At 44.5% G+C, this 22555-nt stretch overlaps 1 protein-coding gene across 1 annotated transcript in view; it reads right to left on the reverse strand.

Annotated features, from left to right (window-relative positions):
* The window catches only part of LOC144603602 (A disintegrin and metalloproteinase with thrombospondin motifs 20), a 272822-nt gene extending 259843 nt beyond the window's left edge, over nucleotides 1–12979 (reverse strand). Inside the window, exons 1-2 of the mRNA XM_078417074.1 lie at nucleotides 12862–12979; nucleotides 11692–12035 (exon numbers count right to left, since the gene is read on the reverse strand). Of these exons, the coding sequence (XP_078273200.1) occupies nucleotides 11692–12035; nucleotides 12862–12952 (435 nt within the window). The 5' untranslated portion in view covers nucleotides 12953–12979. The remainder of the gene's footprint in view (nucleotides 1–11691; nucleotides 12036–12861) is intronic.
* Between the last annotated feature and the right edge of the window lie 9576 nt (nucleotides 12980–22555).

The following is a 22555-nucleotide window of genomic DNA, read 5'->3' on the forward strand; positions in this document are numbered from 1 at the left end:
TGTCAAAACAATTACATGTGGAAAAGAGATGGGCAATGAGTACCATCAACTCCTTCAATAATGAAAATACTGAAACTGTAAATGGAATTAAGGAAATTGTTGGCAGATTGATGCGTCACTTTGGACTTGGATTTAGGTAGAGAAAGAGCCACAGCTCCCAAGGGACTAATATTGAATCAAGGATGGAGAGAGACCAGCACGATAACAATAATGAAAAAACAATGGCACCGATGAACGGCAGATCTACAACACCAAATGATTTCCATTCCAGCATTTTAAAGACTGTGAAAATGTCCCAAATTTCTATCGTTCCCTTGATTTGACAACCTCTCATTTCAAATTAGAAATTGTTGCATATTTCGCTGCTACATACAGGGGCTATACAACGATTAACACTAAGTTAGTTGAGTGCATAATCATGGACAGATCTTGAGAATGGTCAGACAGAACCAAACACGTGTAAAAGTTTAGGTCATGTGTGTTGAACCCAGATTTTTTTTTGAAGAAGTAATAAATGTTTTTCAGGACAAACATATTGGTGGGAATTACTTGTTGAGAAATATTATTGGTATATGTTTATTATTATCACATGCACCAGGATAGAGTGAACAACTTTGTTTTGAATGCTATCCAGTCAAAAATCATACCATAGATGAGTATAATACATGCATACTACAGGTAGTACAAAAAGAGAAAGGAAACAGTGTAGAATATTGTGTTACGGCTACGGAAAATGTGCAGATTAAAACAAAATGCAATGAAGTAGATTGGAAGATCAGGAATTCATCCCCAGCAAGAGGATTGTTCAAGAGTCTGATAACAACAGGGAGGCAGTGGAATGTGCTTTCAAGCTTCTGTATCGTCTGCCTGATGGGAGAGGAGAGAAGAAGGAATGACTGGGGTGTGAGTGGTCTTGATTATGTTGGCTACTTTCTCCAGGCAGCATGATGTATAGATGGAGTTGATGTTTGCATGACGGACTGTAAGCAATCAGTCCTTTTGAAGAAATAACAAATGTTCCATCAGTCAAATATATTGTTGGAAAATATCAACAGTTCTGCATCAACTTGTCAGCATTTACTGAGGCTGTGCCATCATCCTACCTCATCCCCCCACATCTGTCCTCCCAACATGTCAAGACGTTTGGGATGCTGGTCTGAACACGGAGCTTGTGCCAGCGATTTCCTGCATGAATTCTGCTACTGACAGCAGGCCTTGGATTTGCCACAGTTATCGAGCACTCATGCGGGGGAGTCTGCATGCTGATCAGGTTTCTAATGGTACCGGAACAGCAAACCCATTCATCCACGTAGACGAGAGCAAGTGCGAGCGAGGAAGGAGGGCAAGCAGAAAGTAATTTAATTTGATTTGATTTTGCTTTAATCCTACAAAAAACATGTTCTTTTTTGAATTTTTCTGGAGGTCTTTCACAGCCCAGACTGCAAGAGTTGAAGTGTAGTTTTACGAGTTTCCTTCAGCTGTTTGAGTCAGGGGATGGGAGCTTGCTCTGACCCATCTACAGGACTGTGCTGCACACTTTAAATGTGATGGCACTCACTAGGAATGTTAAAAACAGCAACAACAAAAAAGGGGATTGAGTTTAAAGACATCAGGAAAATATGCTCCAAGAGCAAAGTCCTTAGGAATCAGAGAACCCAAGGTCAAACAAAGAAGGAACTAGAATTTTGTACCAGCAGGAATAGAGACTCAAGAATAGAATGAAGGCTTTGAGAGTTTGGACACGGTGGGTAAGGAAATGGTTAGAGTTTAGAAAGAACGGAGAAACAAACAATGAGAGATCAGGAATAGTGGTTCCAATGGTTTCCAAACAATGGGAACAGAGGGTCAGAGAGATTAAAGCTGGTGGAACACAGGATATCAATTTTGAAAAATGGGGAACAGAAACTCCAAGAGATTAGAAACAGTGGGAAAAGAGTTGAGACAAACTTAAACATAACTTGAATAGATGACTTCAGCGTTTGGAAACAGGGTAGCAAATGCAACAAGTGTTAAAGGACAAGAACAAAGTTTAGAAAATGCAGGAAAATATGTCCCAAGTATTTAGAAACAGCAAGAAATAGATGTCCTGAGAGTTTAGGAATGGCAAAACAGAGTCCCATGAATTTAGGCATTAGGTTTACAAACAGTGGAATAAAGACTCAGACTATAGAAAATAACAGGAGTGTAGAAAAAAAACAGAACAGAGATCACCAGAATTCCGGAAAAGTGGGAGCGGAGCTGCGTGAGTGCAGAGAAAGTTGGAAAATAAACATGAAGAGTTTAAACATGGAGGTCACAGAGACAATGAGGGTTGAGGAAAAGAGGAGTAAAATCATTGAGGATTGAGAAACAGTGAGAATAGAGGCTACAACTGTTTGGAAACATTCAGTTCTGAGTGCTTTAAAATAGAGGAAACAGAGCCATTAAGAGTTTAAAAACAGAGAGGAAAGGGATCACATGGGACAGCAATCTCTTGGAATCCTGAGTCAAAAACAGTGCTGCAGAAACTCAATGGGTTAGCAGAAACTGTGGAAGGAAATGGACAGATGTGTTTTGGGTCAGGACCCTTCTTCAGACTGATGGAGTAGAAGGGAGATGGATAGTGGATGGAAAGAGGTGAGGGGAAAGGATGGGGCAGAGATCCAGACAACAAGGGGTGGATTGGCTGGTGAGTCAGGTGGGAGAGAGAAGAGTGGAGAGGCAGACATTTTGGATCAGGGCATTTCTTCAGACTAATGGGATAGAGAGGATATATCTGGACATCTGATGTTTCAGATCAGGAAATGAGAGCATGAAAGTTACAGGGCCATGGGAACAGAGAGCAAGTTCAGAGAGGGATCAGAGGAGGACAAAGTTAAAAGAGGCATTAACAGAGGCTCTGAAGAGTTTGAAAACAGTGGGAACAAAGGCTCTGAGAAATGGGGAATGGTGGGAAGAGAGACCCGGAGAATAAAAACAAAAGCTACAGTTATCCCGAAAGTTTAAACACAGTTGAGCCATTGTTAGAAAGTGTGATGCCAGAGTTTAGGACTGATGTACGCAGACAGCAGGTGGCCGAGTTTTCTACAGCCTAATTTCCATTTTCTAAATTACAATCTGTACAAATATAGAGTCTGGCCAAGCAAAATCCCCATCCTGCACCTATTGGGAACTGGTGGACACTGATGCACAGAATAGGCAAAAGTAAGTAACATTGCCCAGAGTAGGTAAATCGAGGACCAGAGGACATAGGTTTAAGGTGAAGGGGAAAAGATTTAATAGGAATCTGAGGGGTGACTTTTTCACACAAAGGGTAATGGGTGTATGGAACAAGCTGCCAGAGGAGGTAGTTGAGGCTGGGACTATCCCAACATTTAAGAAACAGTTAGATACATGGATAGGACAGGTTTGGAGGGATACGGACCAAACGCAGACAGGTGGGACTAGTGTAGCTGGGACAAGGTGGCCGGTGCGGACAAGTTGGGCCAAAGGGCCTGTTTCCATACTGTATCGCTCTATAACTTTATGACTCTATGACACTTGTAGTGACCTCAACAACCATATGTACAGTCTGAAGAAGGGTCTCGACCCAAAACGTCACCTATTCCTTTTCTCCAGAGATGCTGCCTGTCCCACTGAGTTACTCCAGCATTTTGTGTCAACCATGTGTACAGGAATGGGCTCCAGTTGCAGAAGCTTGAACTGATTTTGGAACTGGAGTGGTGGCTGGTGTCACAGTGGTGCATCGATGGGCTGAAGAAGTTGGTGGACAGCAGGATTAGAAAGACAGTCGCACCATTGCTTGAATGTGTGCAGGCAGTCACCCGATGGCTTCCGAGCTGATAGGGAGATGCAGATAAGAATAAGTGAAATCTGCCTGTAGATTCTTATCCTTCTTTTTACCTTCGTCACATGTAGACATGGACCACAATCTCCGGCAGCTGAGCTTTCCATTTCAGGATGCTCTAGTTTAGAGATGCAGCGCAGAAACAGGCCCTTCGGCCCACCGGGTCCGCCCCAATCAGCGATCCCCATACACTAGCACTATCCTACACACTAGGGACAATTAACAATTTTTACAAAGGCCAATTAACCTACAAACCTGTACATCTTTGGAATGTGGGATAAAAACTGGAGCTCCCGGAGAAAACCCACGTGGTCACATGGAGAATGGTCAAACTCTATACGGACAGCACCCGCAGTCAGGGTCAAACTCAGGTCACTGGCACTGTCAGGCAGCAACTCTACCGCTGCGCCACCATGCTGCCCAAATCTCGTCTACTCCCGACAGAATAGTGGCAATTTTACAAAGGCAAATTAACCTGCAAAAAAGCATCTGCCAGGCAGCATCTGAAGAGACAAAGGGAAGATCAACATTTCAAATTGAGAACCTGCAACAAGGCTTCTTGTCAAATGAGAGGTTGCGCATGGAGTCATAGATTCAAAGTCATGTAGCATGGAAACAGGCCCTTCAGCTCAACTCATCCACGCCTCACCATGCCAGTCCCATTTTCCTGCATTTGCCCTATATCCCTCTAAATCTTCCCTCTGCACATACCTGTCCCAATGTCATTTCAATATTATTATAACACCAGCCTCAACCACTTTCTGTGACAGCTAGTTCCACAAACATTTCACCCCGTTTGAAAAACATGTCCCTCAGATTCCTATTAAATTCCCCCCTTCCACCATAAAACTCTGCCCTCTTGTGCTTGATTAGCCTACCCTGGGATAAAGACTGTGCTTTCACCCTATCTATTCCCCTCATGATTTTATTCATCTCTATAAGATTATATTGAGAATGTTAAAATCCACTGATTTCAGCAACTTCCTTTATATTCTTGCAACTCTCCACAATCTCTGCTTACGTGTTCATCTAAATCCTGTTGACTATTTGGGGGACTATAATACAATCTCAACACGGTGATCATTCCTCTCTTATTTCTCAGCCCCACCCATAAAGCCTCATTGGATAATCTTCAGTAATTTCATCTCAGTCTACTAATGTGATGTTCTCCCAAATCAAAAATGCAACTTCCCTTCCGCTATACCCTGCCTGAATATTAAACACCCAGTACTATCTCTCACTTAGCCATGCTTCTGTAATGGCTATGATCCAGTCCTATGTACCTATCCATGCCCCAAGTTTACTTGTCTTGCCTATCAACCCTCTTGTGCTGAGATGAGTGCAATTTAATCCGTTAGACGGTTGCCCACCTCTTCGCAGAGTGTGGATTTGCAAAGAGAGACTGGAGAAGTTTGCAATTGGAGAAGTTTGTCACGGTTTATTCCGAACAGCTCCATAACAGAGGACTCCCTGATATACAGACGTTTCCCAGGGACACATTCAGAGATGGACGTCGAGTGCTGCTGGAAGGTCATCAACTCAGTGAACGACGCTCTTTGGTCTGTCCGAACTTCGTTGACCTCCCCCAGCAGAGTGAGATGTCCATCAGGGAACGTTGCCGACTGGCCCGCTCCAGACTGCAGGAGTACGTGCTGAGGGACTCACTGAAACTTGGTGCAGCCAACGCCAAGGCTCTGTGGGCGAGGACCAAAGTCTGGGGTCCTTCCGCTGCTGAACATTGGGGGCAGAGTGTGATGGAGACGCCCCTCAAATATGGGAAGGGATTTCACCCCAGGATGAAAACACTACGTAAAGACAAATTGAATGCATGTATAGACTCCGAGAATGTCGGAACAATTATTTAGATTAGAGATTGTCTTGTTCAGCCAGACATTGTGGGCCAGAGGGCCTATACTTATGTTGTACTATTTTGTTTTATGTTCTATATCCTGCAAGAGGAGCACACCACTGTTCTTTCTGCCATCATGTTCGCACAAAGACTGAAGAGTAAAGTTAATAGACTTTACCTATTGTTACCGATAACTCTGCTAAGCCTTGTCACCAGCACTTCTCAATCCCCTGCCTCAGCACTTATTCCTCAACCAGAACTTTCAAAACAGATATTCCAAAATGCCACACGCTGCTATACCTTCTTTTTATTGGCTGCTGTGCCTTACAATTAACCAATACTTCCTTGGCCCTGCTCCATAAAGGAAAGGCTTCCCCACTGCTGTTTAGTTTGGTTTAGAGGTACAGGCCCTTCGGCCCACAGAGTCCGTGCCGACCAGCGATCACCCCATACACTAGCACCATCCTACACACATCAGGCACAATTTGCAATTTTACCGAGCCAATTAACATACAAACCTGTATGTCTTTGGAGTGTGAGAGGAAACCGTAGCTCCCGGAGAAAACCCGGAGAGGTGACGGGGAGAACATACAAACTCCATACGGGCAGCAATACATCTAGCACAACAAGCAAGAGAATGACATGTAATGCTGGTCAAGAGGCATCTGTGAAGTACATGGATAGGTGCCTTTTGGGTCAGGACCCTTCTTGAGATTGATTGTGATGGAGAACCAAAGACAAGCGGCGACATACCTAACACTGGTTGCAGGAGAGGTTTTTTTTGACAGGCAGATGGTAGGACAAAGTCAGAGATGAAAAGACAATAAGTGTGAGATAAGGAGAGTAGAGATGTGAATTGTGAAGCCTGAGGAAGGACTGTAGGTGGAAGTGGATGGGGGAGGGGTAAGGAGAGAAATAGTTGCAAATCCAGGTGGGGTGCAGGGAAGAGAGGGAGAAATAAAGGGGGGGGTGTTTGTAGATTAGTCACCTGAAATTGGAGAATTCAATGTTCATACTGTTGGGTTGTAAGCTACCCAAGCTACCTTAAGGTGCCACAAAATGCTGGAGTAACTCAGCAGGTCAGGCAGCATCTAGGAGAGAGGGAATGGGTGACGTTTTGGGTCGAGACCCTTCTTCAGACCATAAGGTGCTGTTCTCCCAGTATGCATTTGGCCTCACTCAGGCAAAGGAGGAGGCCCAGGACAGAAGGTCGGTATGGGAAAGAGAAAGGGAGTTAAAATGGTTCGCAACTTGGAGTTCTTCAAGAGTCAAGTATCAAGAGTGTTTTATAGTCCTATGTACCGAAACGGAACAATGAAATTCTTTCAGCAACACAACAGGCTTGTAAATGCAGAACTCAATAGAAAATATAACAAACAAAAAAAAGTTCAATAAATAAAACAATATAGTGCAAAGCCCCCTAAAAACACACTTCCCTAGTGCAACCAAAGCAGTTTGGAGTTAAGTTGGAGTTGTAGCGTTCAATAGCCAAACGGTTATTGGGAAGAAGCTGTTCCTGAACCCGGAAATTACAGTTTTCACACTCCTATACCTTCTTCACGATGGCAGGAGTGAAATGAGAGCATGCTGTGGGTCCTTAATGATGCTGGCTGCCTTTTGGAGGCAGTGCCCTTTGATGGTGAGAGGGTCAATCCCATGATGGATCAGGCAGTGTACACCACTTTTTGTAATCTCCCTTGTTCCTGTGTGTTTGAGTTGGCAAACCAGCCTGTGATGCACCCTGTCAATATTCTATTTACCGTACACCTGTAGAAGTTCAAAAGAGTATTCATCAGCATACCAAATTTCCTCAATATTCAAAGGAAGTAGAGAGAGGTTGATGGGCCTTCTTTATCAACGCACCAGTGTGCTGGGTCTAGGGCAGATCTTCAGAGATATGCAAACCCATGAAATTGAAGTTGATGACTCTCTCCACCACTGGATCCTCGGCCTTCCTCTTCTAAAGTCAACAATCAGTTCCTAGGTTTTACTGATGTTGAGAGCAACGTTGTCCTTCTGACACCATTCATTCAGTCGATTGATCTCCATACTATACTTTGACTCACCATTATCCGTAATTCATCTAATAAAGGTAGAGTCATCAACGAATTGAAAGGTGGAGTTGAAACTCCGTCTGGCTACTTGCATTGACAGCTTTTCAATGGATAAAAACATTCAAGAGAAAAAGAGGGAGGGGATAAAGTTTAAATTACAAACAATCAATTGTCTAATAAAAGCAAAAGTTTGAAGACTGGCTAGTCGGTTCCCAGTCCTGGTTTGAAAATCAAACAAGTGCAGTTATGTAGTTCTTTTGCTGATGCTGATAGAAACATTCTGGAAATACTCCGCTGATCAGGTAGCATCAGTGGAAAGGCAATAGAATGAGGGTTTCAGATTAAAGACAATAGACAATAGACAATGGACAATAGACAATAGGTGCAGGAGCAGGCCATTCGGCCCTTCGATTCCAGCACCGCCATTCAATGTGATCATGGCTGATCATTCTCAATCAGTACCCCGTTCCTGCCTTCTCCCCATACCCCCTGACTCCGCTATCCTTAAAAGCTCTATCCAGCTCTCTCTTGAATGCATTCAGAGAATTGGCCTCCACTGCCTTCTGAGGCAGAGAATTCCACAGATTCACAACTCTCTGACTGAAAAAGTTTTTCCTCATCTCAGTTCTAAATGGCCTACCCCTTATTCTTAAACTGTGGCCCCTTGTTCTGGAGGGCAGGAATGAATTGGATGTTCATCAGTTCATCAGAGCTGTGCTCTCTCTACTGGAGAATCTGAACAGCATTTGTGTGACTGCTTGCATAGCACATCCACAGATGACCTCCCGTCATCTGTCAGTATAATTCTCCATTTCACTGTGACCAGCCTACGTGCACTATTGCAATGAAACCCAATATAAGCATTAAGAATTGCACCTCATCTCCCATCCGGACACATTACATCCTTCATGACTCAATAATGAAATCAACAGTTTCAGGTAATGTGCTTTCTCTGCCTTGCTCAGAACTGGCCAGTTCTGCAGTCAGATCACCCACCTGCAACATTAACTGACGTTTTCTCTTTGCAAGAACTCTGCCTGAATTTGCTGGCCAGTCCAGCATTCTCCTTTTGGTTTCCATTCTCTGCAGCACCTCTAATCTGCATTTCAAAGGTTTTGCGTGTCCGTTCATTTTTTTCTCGCTCTCTCCAGCTTGCCTCATTCATCTACAAACTGGACAGCTTTAAAGATTTTGTCTCACCACAGTGACACTGGCCTCACACTGCCAGAGAGTTCCCCTCTGTTCTATCCAATTCATTCCTGCCCTCTCTACAAACTAAAACTAACTACACCTTGTTCACGTTTTTCGTTCTGACAAAGGGTATCTGACCTAAAACATGAACTTTTTTTTTCATTTCTTCAGTTGCTGCCTTACATGCTGAGTGTTTTCAGCATTTTCTGTTTTTATTCCTGTTCCTAGGTTCTTAGCACTGTGCCTGGAGCATTAATTAATATCCCTGACTAACAAATGTTTACTGCAACTCAGTGTCTTGATGTTTGTCTGTAATGTCCAGATGTAAATGGCTCAGTATGTGTGTAGGAAGGAACTGCAGATGCTGGTTTAAACCGAAGATCGACACAAAATGCTGGAGTAACTCAGCGGGACAGGCAGCATCTCTGGAGAGAAGGAATGGGTGACATTTCAGGTCGAGACCATTCTTCAGACAGTCTGAAGAAGGGTCTCAACTCAAAATGTCACCCATTCCTCTCTCCAGAGATGCTGCCTGTCCCGCTGAATTACTCCAGCATTTTGCATCTGTCTTTGGCTCAGTATGTGGTTTGCAAGTTGAACATGCATTATGCATCTCCTATGTATGAGCATGGTGTAAACTAATGTTCAATCTTTGCCCCCCAAACCAAGTTCTTGCATCTAGGTGCCAAAGACAAAAAAACCAGATATGTGCCTGCCATTCAGACTAAGTGAATGAGACGCTATTGCACATAGGAAATTTAACTTTCATTATGAGGTGGTAAATTCATAGATGCCAACTATCCAGTTATATGCCTCGTGAACCCGCGTTGACATATATCAGTGTTCTTGGGCAGTATTCTGTAATTTACTAGCTGCTTCATAAATATCCCCAGTGCCTGTGCTGAAGGAAGGAAACAGGAAATGTTCTTCCGAAAGTTATAAACCCAATCATAGGCCATGCATAAGCTATGGGTTTTGATGTGTTTGCATTCTTCTTTACTCCTATCTTGCTCACTTTTGCCATCTGTGATGTACATCTGTCACAAAGATGCCCTTTTTATTTTGCTCTACAAAATGGAAATCTGTTCTGTCCCAAATGCACCCAGATGTATGAATGTTAAGTTGTACACAGTAGCCCAGCATAAATTCCTTCCAGTTAATTACCAGGTGCAAATGTGTGGGAATGATCAGAATTAAACCTGAATTAAAACTCGATTCCAAGCGCACTTTCACCAGTCTGAGATAAACACTAAAATGAGCCTTCGACACAAAGCTCCAGGGTCAAGGCCACTGGCAGATTTGGCTGTGCCAGTCGGCCAGTGACCTCTGAGTCGCATTCGCTGAGATGCAGCACAGTGAACGGTACATATTTTCAAACCGTGTAACATGTTTAATTTAGAACAGGCAAGGATATTTGAGTAGGCTGAGAATTTCCGTGCTCTAATTGCTGTGTAACTTGCCGTGAAAATGTGATTTCTGGCTTGTATAATTGGGAAGGACAGGCCTGCGAAAGAGAGGGACGTCCATCTTCAACCCCCACCCTATCGTATTGCAAGAGTTTTTCCAGACATACTAGAGTGGCACAGTGGTGCAGCGGTAGAGTTGCTGCCTCCCAGCAGCAGAGATGCGGGTTCGTTCCTAAACTCGGGTGCTGTCTGTACGGAGTTTGCACGTTCTTCCCGTGCCCGCGTGGGTTTTCTCCGGGTGCTCCGGTTTCCTCACACAGTCCAAAGGTTTGTAGGTTAATTGGCTCCGTGTAAGTTCTCCCCAGTCCCACGTGGTGTCTCTAAAACTAAAAAACTGATCCGTTTCCATTCTGCACAACACTGTTGTGGCTCCTTGAAGAAACTCGTACTCCACAAAGGGCATGAAGTTTGTTCCAACAGTTTAGTAAAATCCTCTTTCACTTTGTTCCCCAGTTCTTGACTGCCCTCCCATCGTGAATGTGGAGCACTCGGGCCGACCCAGCTGACTACTGCTCCCCAGGCCGACGTTTCCCGATCGGTCACCAACCCCTCGTTTAAAATGCAGCGGTTTCGGGAACAAGTACACAACGTCGTTCACGAGGCCGGGGCCCTCAAAACAAAAACACACCTCATCTTGAAAGAGAGAGGCGACTTCTGGGCCAGATTCCCTCAACCTCTTCTCGCCATAGTCCGGATCAAACCACTGGCAGATCCGACTGTCGGCACAGTGGTGGGACTCGCTGCCTCACAGCGTCTGAGACCCGGGTTCGAGCCTGACTCCGGGAGGGGTGCTGTCTGCACGGAGTTTGCACCTTCTCCCTGCGACCGCGTGGGTTTGCTCCGGGTGCCCCGACGTGCAGATTTGGAAGTTAGTTGGCTTGTGTAAATTGCCCCACGCGTGTAGGATAGAACTAGTGTACGGGTAGTATAAGAAGATAACTGCAGATGCTGGTACAAATCGAAGGTTTTTTTTATTCACAAAATGCTGGAGTAACTCAGCAGGTCGGGCAGCATCTCGGGAGAGAAGGAATGGGTGACGTTTCGGGTCGAGACCCTTCTTCAGACTGTGTGCGGGTGATTGCTGGTCGGCGCAGACTCAGTGGGCCGAAGGGCCTGTCTCCACGCTGTGTCTCTAAATTAAACTAAACCAAACCCCACCCCCCCACCCACCAACCAACCCCCAACGCGTCGCGACCCCCTCGGCTGCTGAAGTGATGTTGTCATCGGACGAGACCCCCACCGCCCCTCCTCCCAACCCCACCGCCCCACCCCACCCTTGCCCCGGCCCAGAGGAGATATACTCACAAGCCCGGTGCAGAGACTGACGACCGCTGTGTGCTCTGTCTGAGAATTGACATGCCCGGCATAAAAACAGTGCTTGAAGTCAGAGTGCGGCTCTCCGGGCCAGCGGCTACCAAGGTGACTGACTGTGTAGGAGGGCGCGATGAAGTCAGAGTTGGCGCTGAGATTGAGATGGTAGAGGTGTCCGAAGGCGCTGATCTGATAGTGAGCTCTCGTAGCCCACGGTTCCAGCCCAGAGCTCCGCTTCCTCCTCCTGAAGTGATGAGCACGAGGAAACACTTCTCCGAAATCGTTCACCCGTGTCGGCGTAATTATCTCATAAGATCTTAGCTGTTTTATTACGTTTTCTGCAACGAATAACGTTCAATTATACTCCGGATCCCGCAAAGTCAAGGGACACTTCTCTTAAACAAAGTCATTACTTCTAGTTTCATGTGGCTAACGGCGGCGACACGATGGCGCAACTGGCGGTGCTGCTGCCTCACAGCGCCGGAGACCCGGGTTCGATCCCTGCCTCGGCTGCTGTCTGTGTGGAGGTTGCACGTCCCCCCCTGTGATCGCGTGGGTTTCCTCCGGGTACACCGGTTTCCTCCCACATCCCAAAGGCGTGCCCTTTATAAATTGCCCCTATCGTGTACGGAGTGGGTGAGAAAGTAGACTAACATTCACACTAGAACTAGTGTAGAACTGGTGTGAATAACTAATGTGAACTAGTGCAGAACTAGTGTGAATGGATAAATCGATGGTCGGCATGGACTCGGTGGGCCGAAGGGCCGGCGTCCACGCAGTATATCTATAAACTAAAATAAACTTTTTAAAAAGTATAATTATCAAACTTTAGTTGAGGAATAAGTAGCCCAACTAAACACATTGTTTGGCTGTTTATTTCACATTACAACATCATCGACATACTAACGCTAATTATTTTATGGCTGCTCGTATAAATCTGTTCGAAACAAGACAATGCAGATGTCTCCGAATTATAAACCTATTCCAGTAATTCCACGGACGTGTCTGCATGCATCAATTTCTATGTGCATCAAAGTGTATTCTCTCTCTCTCTCTCTCTCTCTCTCTCTCTCTCTCTCACTCTCTCTAATGTACACCTACTCTCAGCATGTGCACATAATCTGCAACCGTGCGATATAAGTGTGCCAGCGGGTGCAACCGTACCTTGTTTCGGATGTAAACGCAATTCCCGAGAAGGGGTTATAAATATAAGCAGTTGACACAGGAGCCCTTCTGCCCAAGTCACCAAATGCATGATTCTCCCTGAGCAAAGCAGGCATTCAACTCGTCGTCGGCTTCACGAGTGTAACACAAAACACACTCGGCTCGGGTTTGCCAGCAGTAGTAAGAACAGAGGAGGTTGGGGGAGAGGCTGCGGGTTACGTAGATGCTCTTTGCAGCAACATCGAGAGGCAGTGAAAAGTCTGCACAACCCCCCAAACGCCCATTGCCTGCACGGACTCATTTCACCAGGCTGACGCCGGCGAAAGCGCTCGCCATCCCAGGCGCCCGAGCTTCAGTGCATCTCCCCGCGGGCGGGTTCGGGGTAGCGATGGAAGGCGAGCCGGTGAGAGGATGGTGCGAGCGGACACTCCATTGATCCTTTCTGCCACCCGACATCAAACGGCCGGAGCCCGCCTCTTGCCTTGCTCCCTAACCAATCCGCCCTTGCGGGAGGGAGAGAGGCAGGCGCTGCCCCGGCTACCAGCAATCCGTTAACCCTTTTGAAGCTGCGGTAGAATCGCGAACGCTCTGCACTGTGAAACACGACTCGCACAGCAATCTCCCAGTCCCGTTAACAGCCAGACACACAGTGTTACTATTCCCATTAAATTGAATTTATTAGAATGCTGTCATCAGAATGTTGTTGGATCTGTTCACCGACCAAGTCATCTCAGGAACACCGGTCAGGTAGTCAGTCTGTCGGTGGGCTGAAAGTAGAGGAGTGCACCATCCCACCACCCTGTGAAAAGACAGTTTTCCGAGCTCTTCCTCCAGAGCAACAGTCTTGCCCAACAACTCACAGCGTGCCCCAGCTGTGTAAAAGTTAAAACGCTTACATTTCCATCGGGTCTTCCTCTCGGGACAGCGTGATATGTTTTGCAGTAATCTGGAAAACATAGCTGATATACTGACAGATAACACGTTGCCCAAAACTGTACAGGTCCTTGCCTTTTGTAGAAGGAAATTCGTTGTCCAGACTGCCATTATATCTCGGAGATACAAGGAACTGTACATGCTGGTTTATAAATAAAACACAAACCGGCAACGCCATCTATCCATGTTCTCCAAGAGATGCTGTCTGACCTGCTGAGTTACTCCACCACTAAGTGTCTTTTTCTTTTTGCCAATATATCTTATTCCCAACTGCCGTCTGAAATGGCCTTGGAAGTCATTCAGATCAAACATATGAGTCACAAATTGTTGTCCGCAATCTCTATACGGACGTTTAGGGCAGGAATGACCACATACTTTTCCTTCAAGGTCTGACAGGCAGAAACTTGGAAATCAGTTTGGTGGACTGAGAATGGAGAAACATAGAAAAATAGAAAATAGTTGCAGGAGTAGGCCATTCGGCCCTTCGAGCCTGCACCGCCATTCAATATGATCTTGGCTGATCATCCAACTCAGTATCCCGTACCTGCCTTCTCTCCATACCCCCTGATCCCTTTAGCCACAAGGGCCACATCTAACTCCCTCTTAAATATAGCCAATGAACTGGCCTCAACTACCTTCTGTGGCAGAGAATTCCACAGATTCACCACTCTCTGTGTGAAAAAAAACTTTCTCATCTCGGTCCTAAAAGACTTCCCCCTTATCCTTAAGCTGTGACCCCTTGTTCTGGACTTCCCCAACATCGGGAACAATCTTCCTGCATCTAGCCTGTCCAACCCCTTAAGAATTTTGTAAGTTTCTATAAGACCCCCCCCCTCAATCTTCTAAATTCCAGCGAGTACAAGCCGAGTCTATCCAGTCTTTCTTCATATGAAAGTCCTGCCATCCCAGGAATCAATCTGGTATGGACTTGGTTTTCCTTCAGGATCTGGATGCATTAATCTGGATGCTACAGTTATTGAGTTAGTAGTAGTGGATTGGGAGACACTGGGGGGGGGGGGGGGGGGGGGAAGTACCAGAGGCTGGAGCTGTTCAGAACAATCTCTGGACAGTAAAGCAAATAGATAGGATCTGTTGAAAAGGCAAAGCAGCAGTTAAGGATTTCAATTTGAATCTTTGTTTATTGCATGTTCTTTAGAGATATATAAGCGTATTTTGTCACAAAGAAAGTACTTTTGCTGGATTGTGATTAGGCAGAGAACTGGACCCACAGATAAAATACTGTCATTGGAAACCACTGTAATATCTTGAGGTTACCGCTGATGCTCTCTAACCTGTTCACACTAGTTCTATGTTATCGCATTTTCTCATCCACTCCCTGTGCCATGGGCAATTCTACAGAGGGCAATCAACCTACAAACCTCATGGATTTGGGATATGGGATGGAGCCAGAGCACCCGGAGGAAACCCAGGCAGTCAAAGGGAGGACATACAAACTCCACACAGAGAGCACCCAAGATCAGGATCGAACAGGTCTGCCACTGTGAGGCAGCAACTCTACTAGCTGCACTAATGTGCCAGCTGTCTTCTGTGTGCACAAGACTTTGTGAGAAGTTTGGTGAGAAGAAACAAGGATGCAACTATTAAGCCTCAGTCACTAATCGAACTGTTCAATTAAAACCTCCATCAGAATTATCGATAGAAAGTTGGTGGTATAACATGTTCTAAACAATAACATGACTTATTAACATCAGGAAATCATCTGAATGCTATCAGCTGTTTGGACCAGAGAATAATTTTTACAGAGAATTTATTTTTGTTTGCATGAAGCTGTTTGCAGAATACCAGAGAAATGCAGCGACTGTTCTTGCCTGAAGATGTTCAGAATTGTGGCGAGCAACACAAGTTGCTCTACAAAACAATAAAGCCATTGTCCATCGTTTGAACTTCAAATCTTCTGAACATATATAGTGAACACAGACCCCTACAGCGCTTCTGATGATTGAATTCACTAACTTACAACAAAAGGCTTCAAAGTTTGGTCGGCAGTGGAATGTCCATTTAACATTAGATACCATTATATCCAGAGATAATTTTTGCTTACAAATAAATTGCAAACCAATAGCTGCCACGAGTAATTTATTAACATCAAATCCAACAGAGAAATAACTGGGGTATGGGATTAGAACAGAACAGTGCAGCACAATAACAGTCCCTTTGGCCCACAATTGTGGTGCTGAACATGATGAGAACTTTTATATATCCTCACTGTCACCACTTGGCATTTATATTCCATTGTATTCTGCAGGCAGCTTCAAGCATGGAAAATAAATTATCTGCAAAAGTTATTCTTTGGTCAAAATATTTGACAGCATTCAGATCATATCCGATATATCTAAAGATAGCGGAGTCAGGGGAGAAGGCAGGAACGGGGTACTGATTGTGAATGATCAGCCATGATCACATTGAATGGCGGTGCTGGCTCCAAGGGCCGAATGGCCTACTCCTGCACCTATTGTCTATTGTCTATGTCTATATCCTATTGATGATAATTCACGTTACAGTTTAGAACATATTATATCACCAACTCTCTATAAATCCAATGGAGGTTTTAATTGAACGGTGTGAATAGTGACTGAGATGTGGTAGTTGCAGAGAAAGACACAAAATTCTGGTTTAACTCAGAGGTCATTTATCTATTTTCCCCAGGGACGTTGCCTGACCCGCTGAGTTACTCCTGCATTTTGTGTCCATCTTTGGTATAAACCACCATCTGCAGATCCTTTTTATTACATTGTGATAATTGTAGGCTTGTTTCTTCTCACCAAAGCACCTACAAAGTCTCGTGCTTACAGAAGAAGGGTGGCACATTGGTGTAGCTGGTAGAACTGCTGCCACATGGTGGCAGAGACCCAGGTTTGTTCCTGACCTTGGGTGCTGTCTGTGTGGAGTTCACAAATTCTCCCTGTGACTGCATGTATTTCCTTTGGGTGTTTCAGTTTCCTCTCGCATCCCAAAGCGTGCAGGTTAATTGGCCACTGTAAAATTGCTCATAGTGCACAGGGAGTGGAGGAGAAAATGGGATAACATAGAACTAGTGTGAACAGGTGATTCATTCCCCTCCATTCCCTGCATATACATGTGCCTATCTAAAAGTGTCTAAAAACAGCACTATCATACCTACCTCCACCACCACCCATGGCAATGCGTTCCAGGCACCCACCACTTTCTGTATACAAAAATTGTCCCATACATCTCCTTTAAACTTTTCCCCCTTCTTTAAAAAGAGAAAAAGTGCTTTTCTCTGGGTGCTCCAGTTTCCTCCCACACTCCAAAGACTTACAGGTTTTAGGTCAATTGGCTTGTAAAAATTGTAAATTGTCCCTAGTGTTTAGGATAGTTCTAGTGTACGGGGTGATCGCTGGTTAGCACGAACTCAGTGGGCAGAAGGGCCTGTTTCCACACAGTATCTCTGAAGTGTGAAGTCTAAAGTCTATCTTATCTATGCCTCTCATAATTTTATAACCTTCTATCAGAAGTACCCTCAACCTCCAGTGTTCTAAAGATAACAATTGAAGGGTGTCTAACTTCTCTTTATGGATAATCCAGACATTTTGCTGGTAAATCTCTTCCACACCTTTTCCAAAGCCTCCACATCCTTCCTGTAATGCAGCGAATAGAACTACAGGCAATACTCTAAATGTGGCCTAACCAAAGTCCTATAAAGTTGCATGATGACTCCCTGACTGCTATGCTCAATGCCCTGACCAATGAAGACAGGCATACAATATGCCTTCTTTATTGCTCTATCTGCTGGTACTGCCATTCTCAGGGAGTAATGGACATCCCCAAGAACCCTCCATACTCTGTTAAGAGTCTTGCCATTAGTTGTATATTTTCTCTTGTATTTGGCCTCCGAAGGTGCAACACCTCACACTGGCAAAACCTGATATTCTCAGCCTTAAAATATTTGCCAATAACCTTCCATCAGAACTGCCCTCTGCCATCCCCAACCAGTGTCAATTAGATGAGGTGTAAGACGCTAACTAAAATATTGGCTTTAACATAGAACATAGAACAGGGCAGCACAGGAAAAAGGCTTTCACCCACAATGCCTGTGCCGAACGATGCCAAATTAAACTCATCCCATCTGCTTGTTCATGTATGTGCCTGTTTCAATGCCACTTAAGCGTGACTATTATATGTGCTTCCCCCATGACCCCTGATAGCGCAGTCCAGGCACCCGTTGCTCTGTGTAAATAACTTGCCTTCCACATCTCCTTTAAACTTTCTCCCTCTCACTTAAAAGCTATGCCCTTTTGTCTTTGATGTTTTCACCCTCAGAGAAAGATTCTGTCTATCTATCCTAACTATGCCTCTCATAATTTTATACACTCCTATCAGATCACCTCTCAGCCTTCTGCATTCCAGAAAAAAGTGCAAAAGGCTGATTCCTTGAATCCAACCTCTACTTATAGTTAGATGCAAGGAACTGCAGATGCTGGTACACAAAAAAGAAGACTCCGAACCCGAAACGTCACATATCCGTGTTCTCCAGACATGCTGCCGGACCTGTTGTGTTACTCCAACACTTTGTGTCCTTTTTTCTTGTCATGATATAGGCCACATCCAGCTGAACCTCGTCTGCACCCACACAGAAGTCCCCACATCTTCTCTGTAATGATGTGACCTGAACTACACACATACACGAACATGGCCTAACCAAAGTTTTATTACACAGTGGCACAGGACGACACAGCGGCACAGTGGTCTGACAGCGCTAGAGACCCAGGTTCGGTCCCGACTTTGGGTGCTCTCTGTGTGGAGTTTGCATGTTCTCCCTGCGCCTGGGGAGAACCAAGTTCTACCCATCTCAACCACGTTTGTAAACCATGATTGCCTCCTCTATCTCTTCTTTTTTATGAATTCACCAATTTTGCTACCTATCACTGTGCATTCACTGTGAGCACACACATCGAGGATGACACAGTAATGTAGTAGAGTTGCTGCCCCCTTGCTCAAATGACCCAACTTTAATCATACTCCCTGTCTGCGCGGTGTTTGTACATTCTCCATGTAACTATATAGCTGCCTTCTGGGTGCTCCAGTCCTGAGGCCATGCTAGTTGGAAGGTTAATTAGTTGCTGTAAATTGCTCACTGCAGTAGATGGTGCCAGTGGATTTAATGGAGATGTACACAAAGTAGATGCACTGTAGAAAATACACTGACTGTTTACATCATGGCCTAGTACAGCAATTCCATCACAGCATGCAACAAAAGGTTTTCACCGTACCTCGGTACACGTGACAATAAACTAAACTGAACTGAACTGAACTGACAACAAGTTGCAATGAGTGCTGTACTCAGCCTGGCTCATCAAGGCGAACAGCCATCCCCGCCATTGAAAGCATATTCATGAGGTGCTGCCTTAAGAAGGCGGTATCTATCATCAAGGATCCTCACTACTTGGCCATGTCCTCTTCTCTCTGCCACTGAGGGGCATGAGGTGCAAAAGCCTGATGTCCCACTTCACCAGGACTAGGAACAGCTACTTTCCTACAACTCTCCGGTACTTGAATTGACCGGAACGACCCTATTCCAACCTCAACAATGGCGCACTGCAGCCCACTTCATGCCCAATTGGACTTTTTATTGTGTTTTGCACTAATGTCTTGCTTTTTCCTTATTCTTTTACTGTCTTGAAGAATTTATGTGCAATTTACGTACAATTTATATTCCTGACTTGTCTGAGCTTGTGTGCTTGTGGTACGGCTGCAGGCAAGATCTTCATTGTACTTCTCCGTATTTGTGCACATTGCAATAAACTTGATGACTTGAATGTTGCATTTTTGTACACTATCACAGGATCTGTGCAGCAACAGTATGCAGAAGCATTCTTCAATTGATCAGATTATGTATAATAATAACGTGGATTAATAGGTTAATTATCTACTGTAAATTGTCCCCTCCTGCAGGGTGGCATGGTGGCACAGCAGTAGAGTTGCTGCATTTCAATGCCAGAGACCTGGGTTCGATCCTGACTACGGGTGCTTGTCTGTAAAGAGTTTGTATGTTCTCCCCGTGATCCACGTAGTCAGGATCGAACCTGAGTCTCCGGCGCTGCATTCGCTGTCAGGCAGCAATTCTACCGCTGCGCCTCATTAATCTGACACTCATCCCATTTAAAAAAATTCTCCCTACATTCCCATCAAATTCTCTCAGCTATAACCCAATGCATGAGGGGACAATTTACAGTAAATAATTAACCTATTAAACCACATGATTTAGGGCTATGGGGGGAAACTGGACCACCTGCAGTAAAAACACGTGACCCCCATGGAGAACACGCAAACTCCATGCATGCAGTTGTGGACGTCAGATGCCCACCAAGACGACTCCAATTTAGAATCTAAACAGGGCTTCTGCACAACATTTAAACATTTGGCAGCTCCTACAATGTAGCGTTCTTTTAATACGTGGGAATTCAGCCACGGACAGCTGCCGAGAGTACAAGTGATAATGTTCCCATTGACCCACAGATTACCAGGTGGACATTCATTAGATTGTGATTGTACTGGAGGTCTGTCTTAATTGATTGGTGCTTCAACTTTTGACACAATGTCAAAAGTTCTGAGAAAGATTACAATATCAGATGTAAACCTGCAATTTCAGAATAAAGTGACTAGGTCTGCAAAGGAGACTAAATTTAAATCAAGGGGGCAGTAATATTGAGTCCACAATTTCAAAACCCCTTATGTGTTCTGACGTTCTTGTTTCCCCTCATTAGTTGCTCCTAAAGTCTGAAAGAAACAACAACAAAAAACAATTGTAATAAAAACACATTTCTGACAGCTGTCAGAAATTGAAATATTATCTGGAGATGTCGGCGAAAATCCTTTTACTGAAAGTTGCTTGAGACTGGTGAAAGGATCTCGGTTGGTTTTGAGGTTTGATTGGAAGGCTAATTGTGATCACATCACACAGCCTGGGGCAGTTGTAAAGTCATCCTGGTGTCGTTAGCAGATGACAGTTTTATAGGCCACCTGGGGAACATTTCCTCTTTGTACCCAATGTAATGAAATTGTAAATCTGTTTATAATGAATGGTTTTGCGGCACATGATGCAGGGAGGAAATGTTTCACCTGCTATGTTATGAAAGGGTCAGTATATTACTCCAGATCACTTTGCAGCATTGATCCTTTATATATCCTGCGCAGGGAACATTTATGAGCAGTAAAGTTGTAGATTATTAACATTTTTATTTTATTTTTACACAACCATCATTCCACATATTCACCATGTAAAACTAGCCGTATATTTATAGAAACTGCTCCAAATTCTTTAATATTGTGTCAGATAGCAAGCTAAAAATCTAACCTAATATCGTTCTGAAATTTCGAATGTGTAGTTCAAATTCTTCATTTACCTATGGATTGTGAGTCTTCAACCTGAAACATTAGCTCTGTTCCTCTCTCCTCTTGTGCCGCTGGACTTGTTGAATGTTTTCCTCATTTCCTGTTTTCATTTCAGATCTCCAGCAACTGCAGGTTTTTTTCTGAATTTCAAGCAAATATGTCTGTCCCTAATTACATCTTAGAATGTGGTCATAGAGGATAGAACATAGATCATAGAGTGGTAAAGCACAAGAACAGGCCCTCGCCCAACATTGTATGTGCCAAACATGATGTCAAGACCATCTACAATACAATACAATACAATACAATATATCTTTATTGTCATTGTACAGGGGTACAACGAGATTGGGAATGCGCTTGGGAATTGAGATTGGGAATGCGCCTCCCATATGATGCAATAATTTAATTAGCTAGTCAGTATTAATTTAAACAACAACGACCCAACGAAACAAATTGTAACAGTTTTAAGACAGAATAAAGTGCAAGTAGATCTGTGCCGGATCACTGTGCGATGTGACCATCCGGCTCAGCAGGACCGGTTCAAAGCAGCTATGGCCCTGGGGATGAAGCTGTTCCTGAGTCTGGAGGTGCGGGCGTAGAAGGCCTTGTATCGTCTGCCCGATGGAAGGAGTTCGAACAGACTGTTGCAGGGGTGTGAAGAGTCTTTGTGGATGCTGGTGGCTTTTCTGAGGCATCGTGTGTTGTAGATGCCCTCCAAGGCTGGTAGCTGCGTTCCGATGGTCCTCTGAGCTCTATGGACCTCTTATCTACCTGCACATTATCCATATCCTTCCATGCCTTGCATTTCCAAATGCTGATTCAAAAGTCTCTTAAATGCCACTATAATATCTACCTCAACCACCACACCCAACAGCATATTCCAGGCATTCACCACCCTCTGTTTAAAAAGGTTGCTCTCACATCTCCCTTAAACTTTGCCCCTCTCGCCTTTAAAGCTATGCCCTCTGGTATTTGATTTTTCCATCTTGAGAAAAAGGTCTGAGTCTCTACCTTATCTATGCTTCTCATAATGTTATATACTTCTATCAGATCTCTCCGGCATTTCAGAGAAAACAATCCGAGCCTGCCCAACCTCTCCCTATACCACCTTTCTATCTTGTATTTGCAGAGTCTTTTCTCTTAATTTATGTACAAATTTAGGTCTTTGAGTGTTACGTAAGTCTGCGGGTCTGTGATGCTAATGCAAGCAAGATTTTCATTATATTTCTACCTCACTGTACTTGTGCATAAACTCGATCAAAACACAAAGTGATGGGGAAACTCAGTGGGTCAGGCAGCATCTGTGGAGGGAATAGACAGGCAGGATTTCGGTTCGGGAACTTTTCTTTACACTGACTCCAGCATCTGCAATTTCTGGTTTCACAAA

The sequence above is a fragment of the Rhinoraja longicauda genome, chromosome 20, assembly GCF_053455715.1.
Source record: "Rhinoraja longicauda isolate Sanriku21f chromosome 20, sRhiLon1.1, whole genome shotgun sequence".
In the NCBI taxonomy this organism is placed as follows: Eukaryota; Metazoa; Chordata; class Chondrichthyes; order Rajiformes; family Arhynchobatidae; genus Rhinoraja; species Rhinoraja longicauda.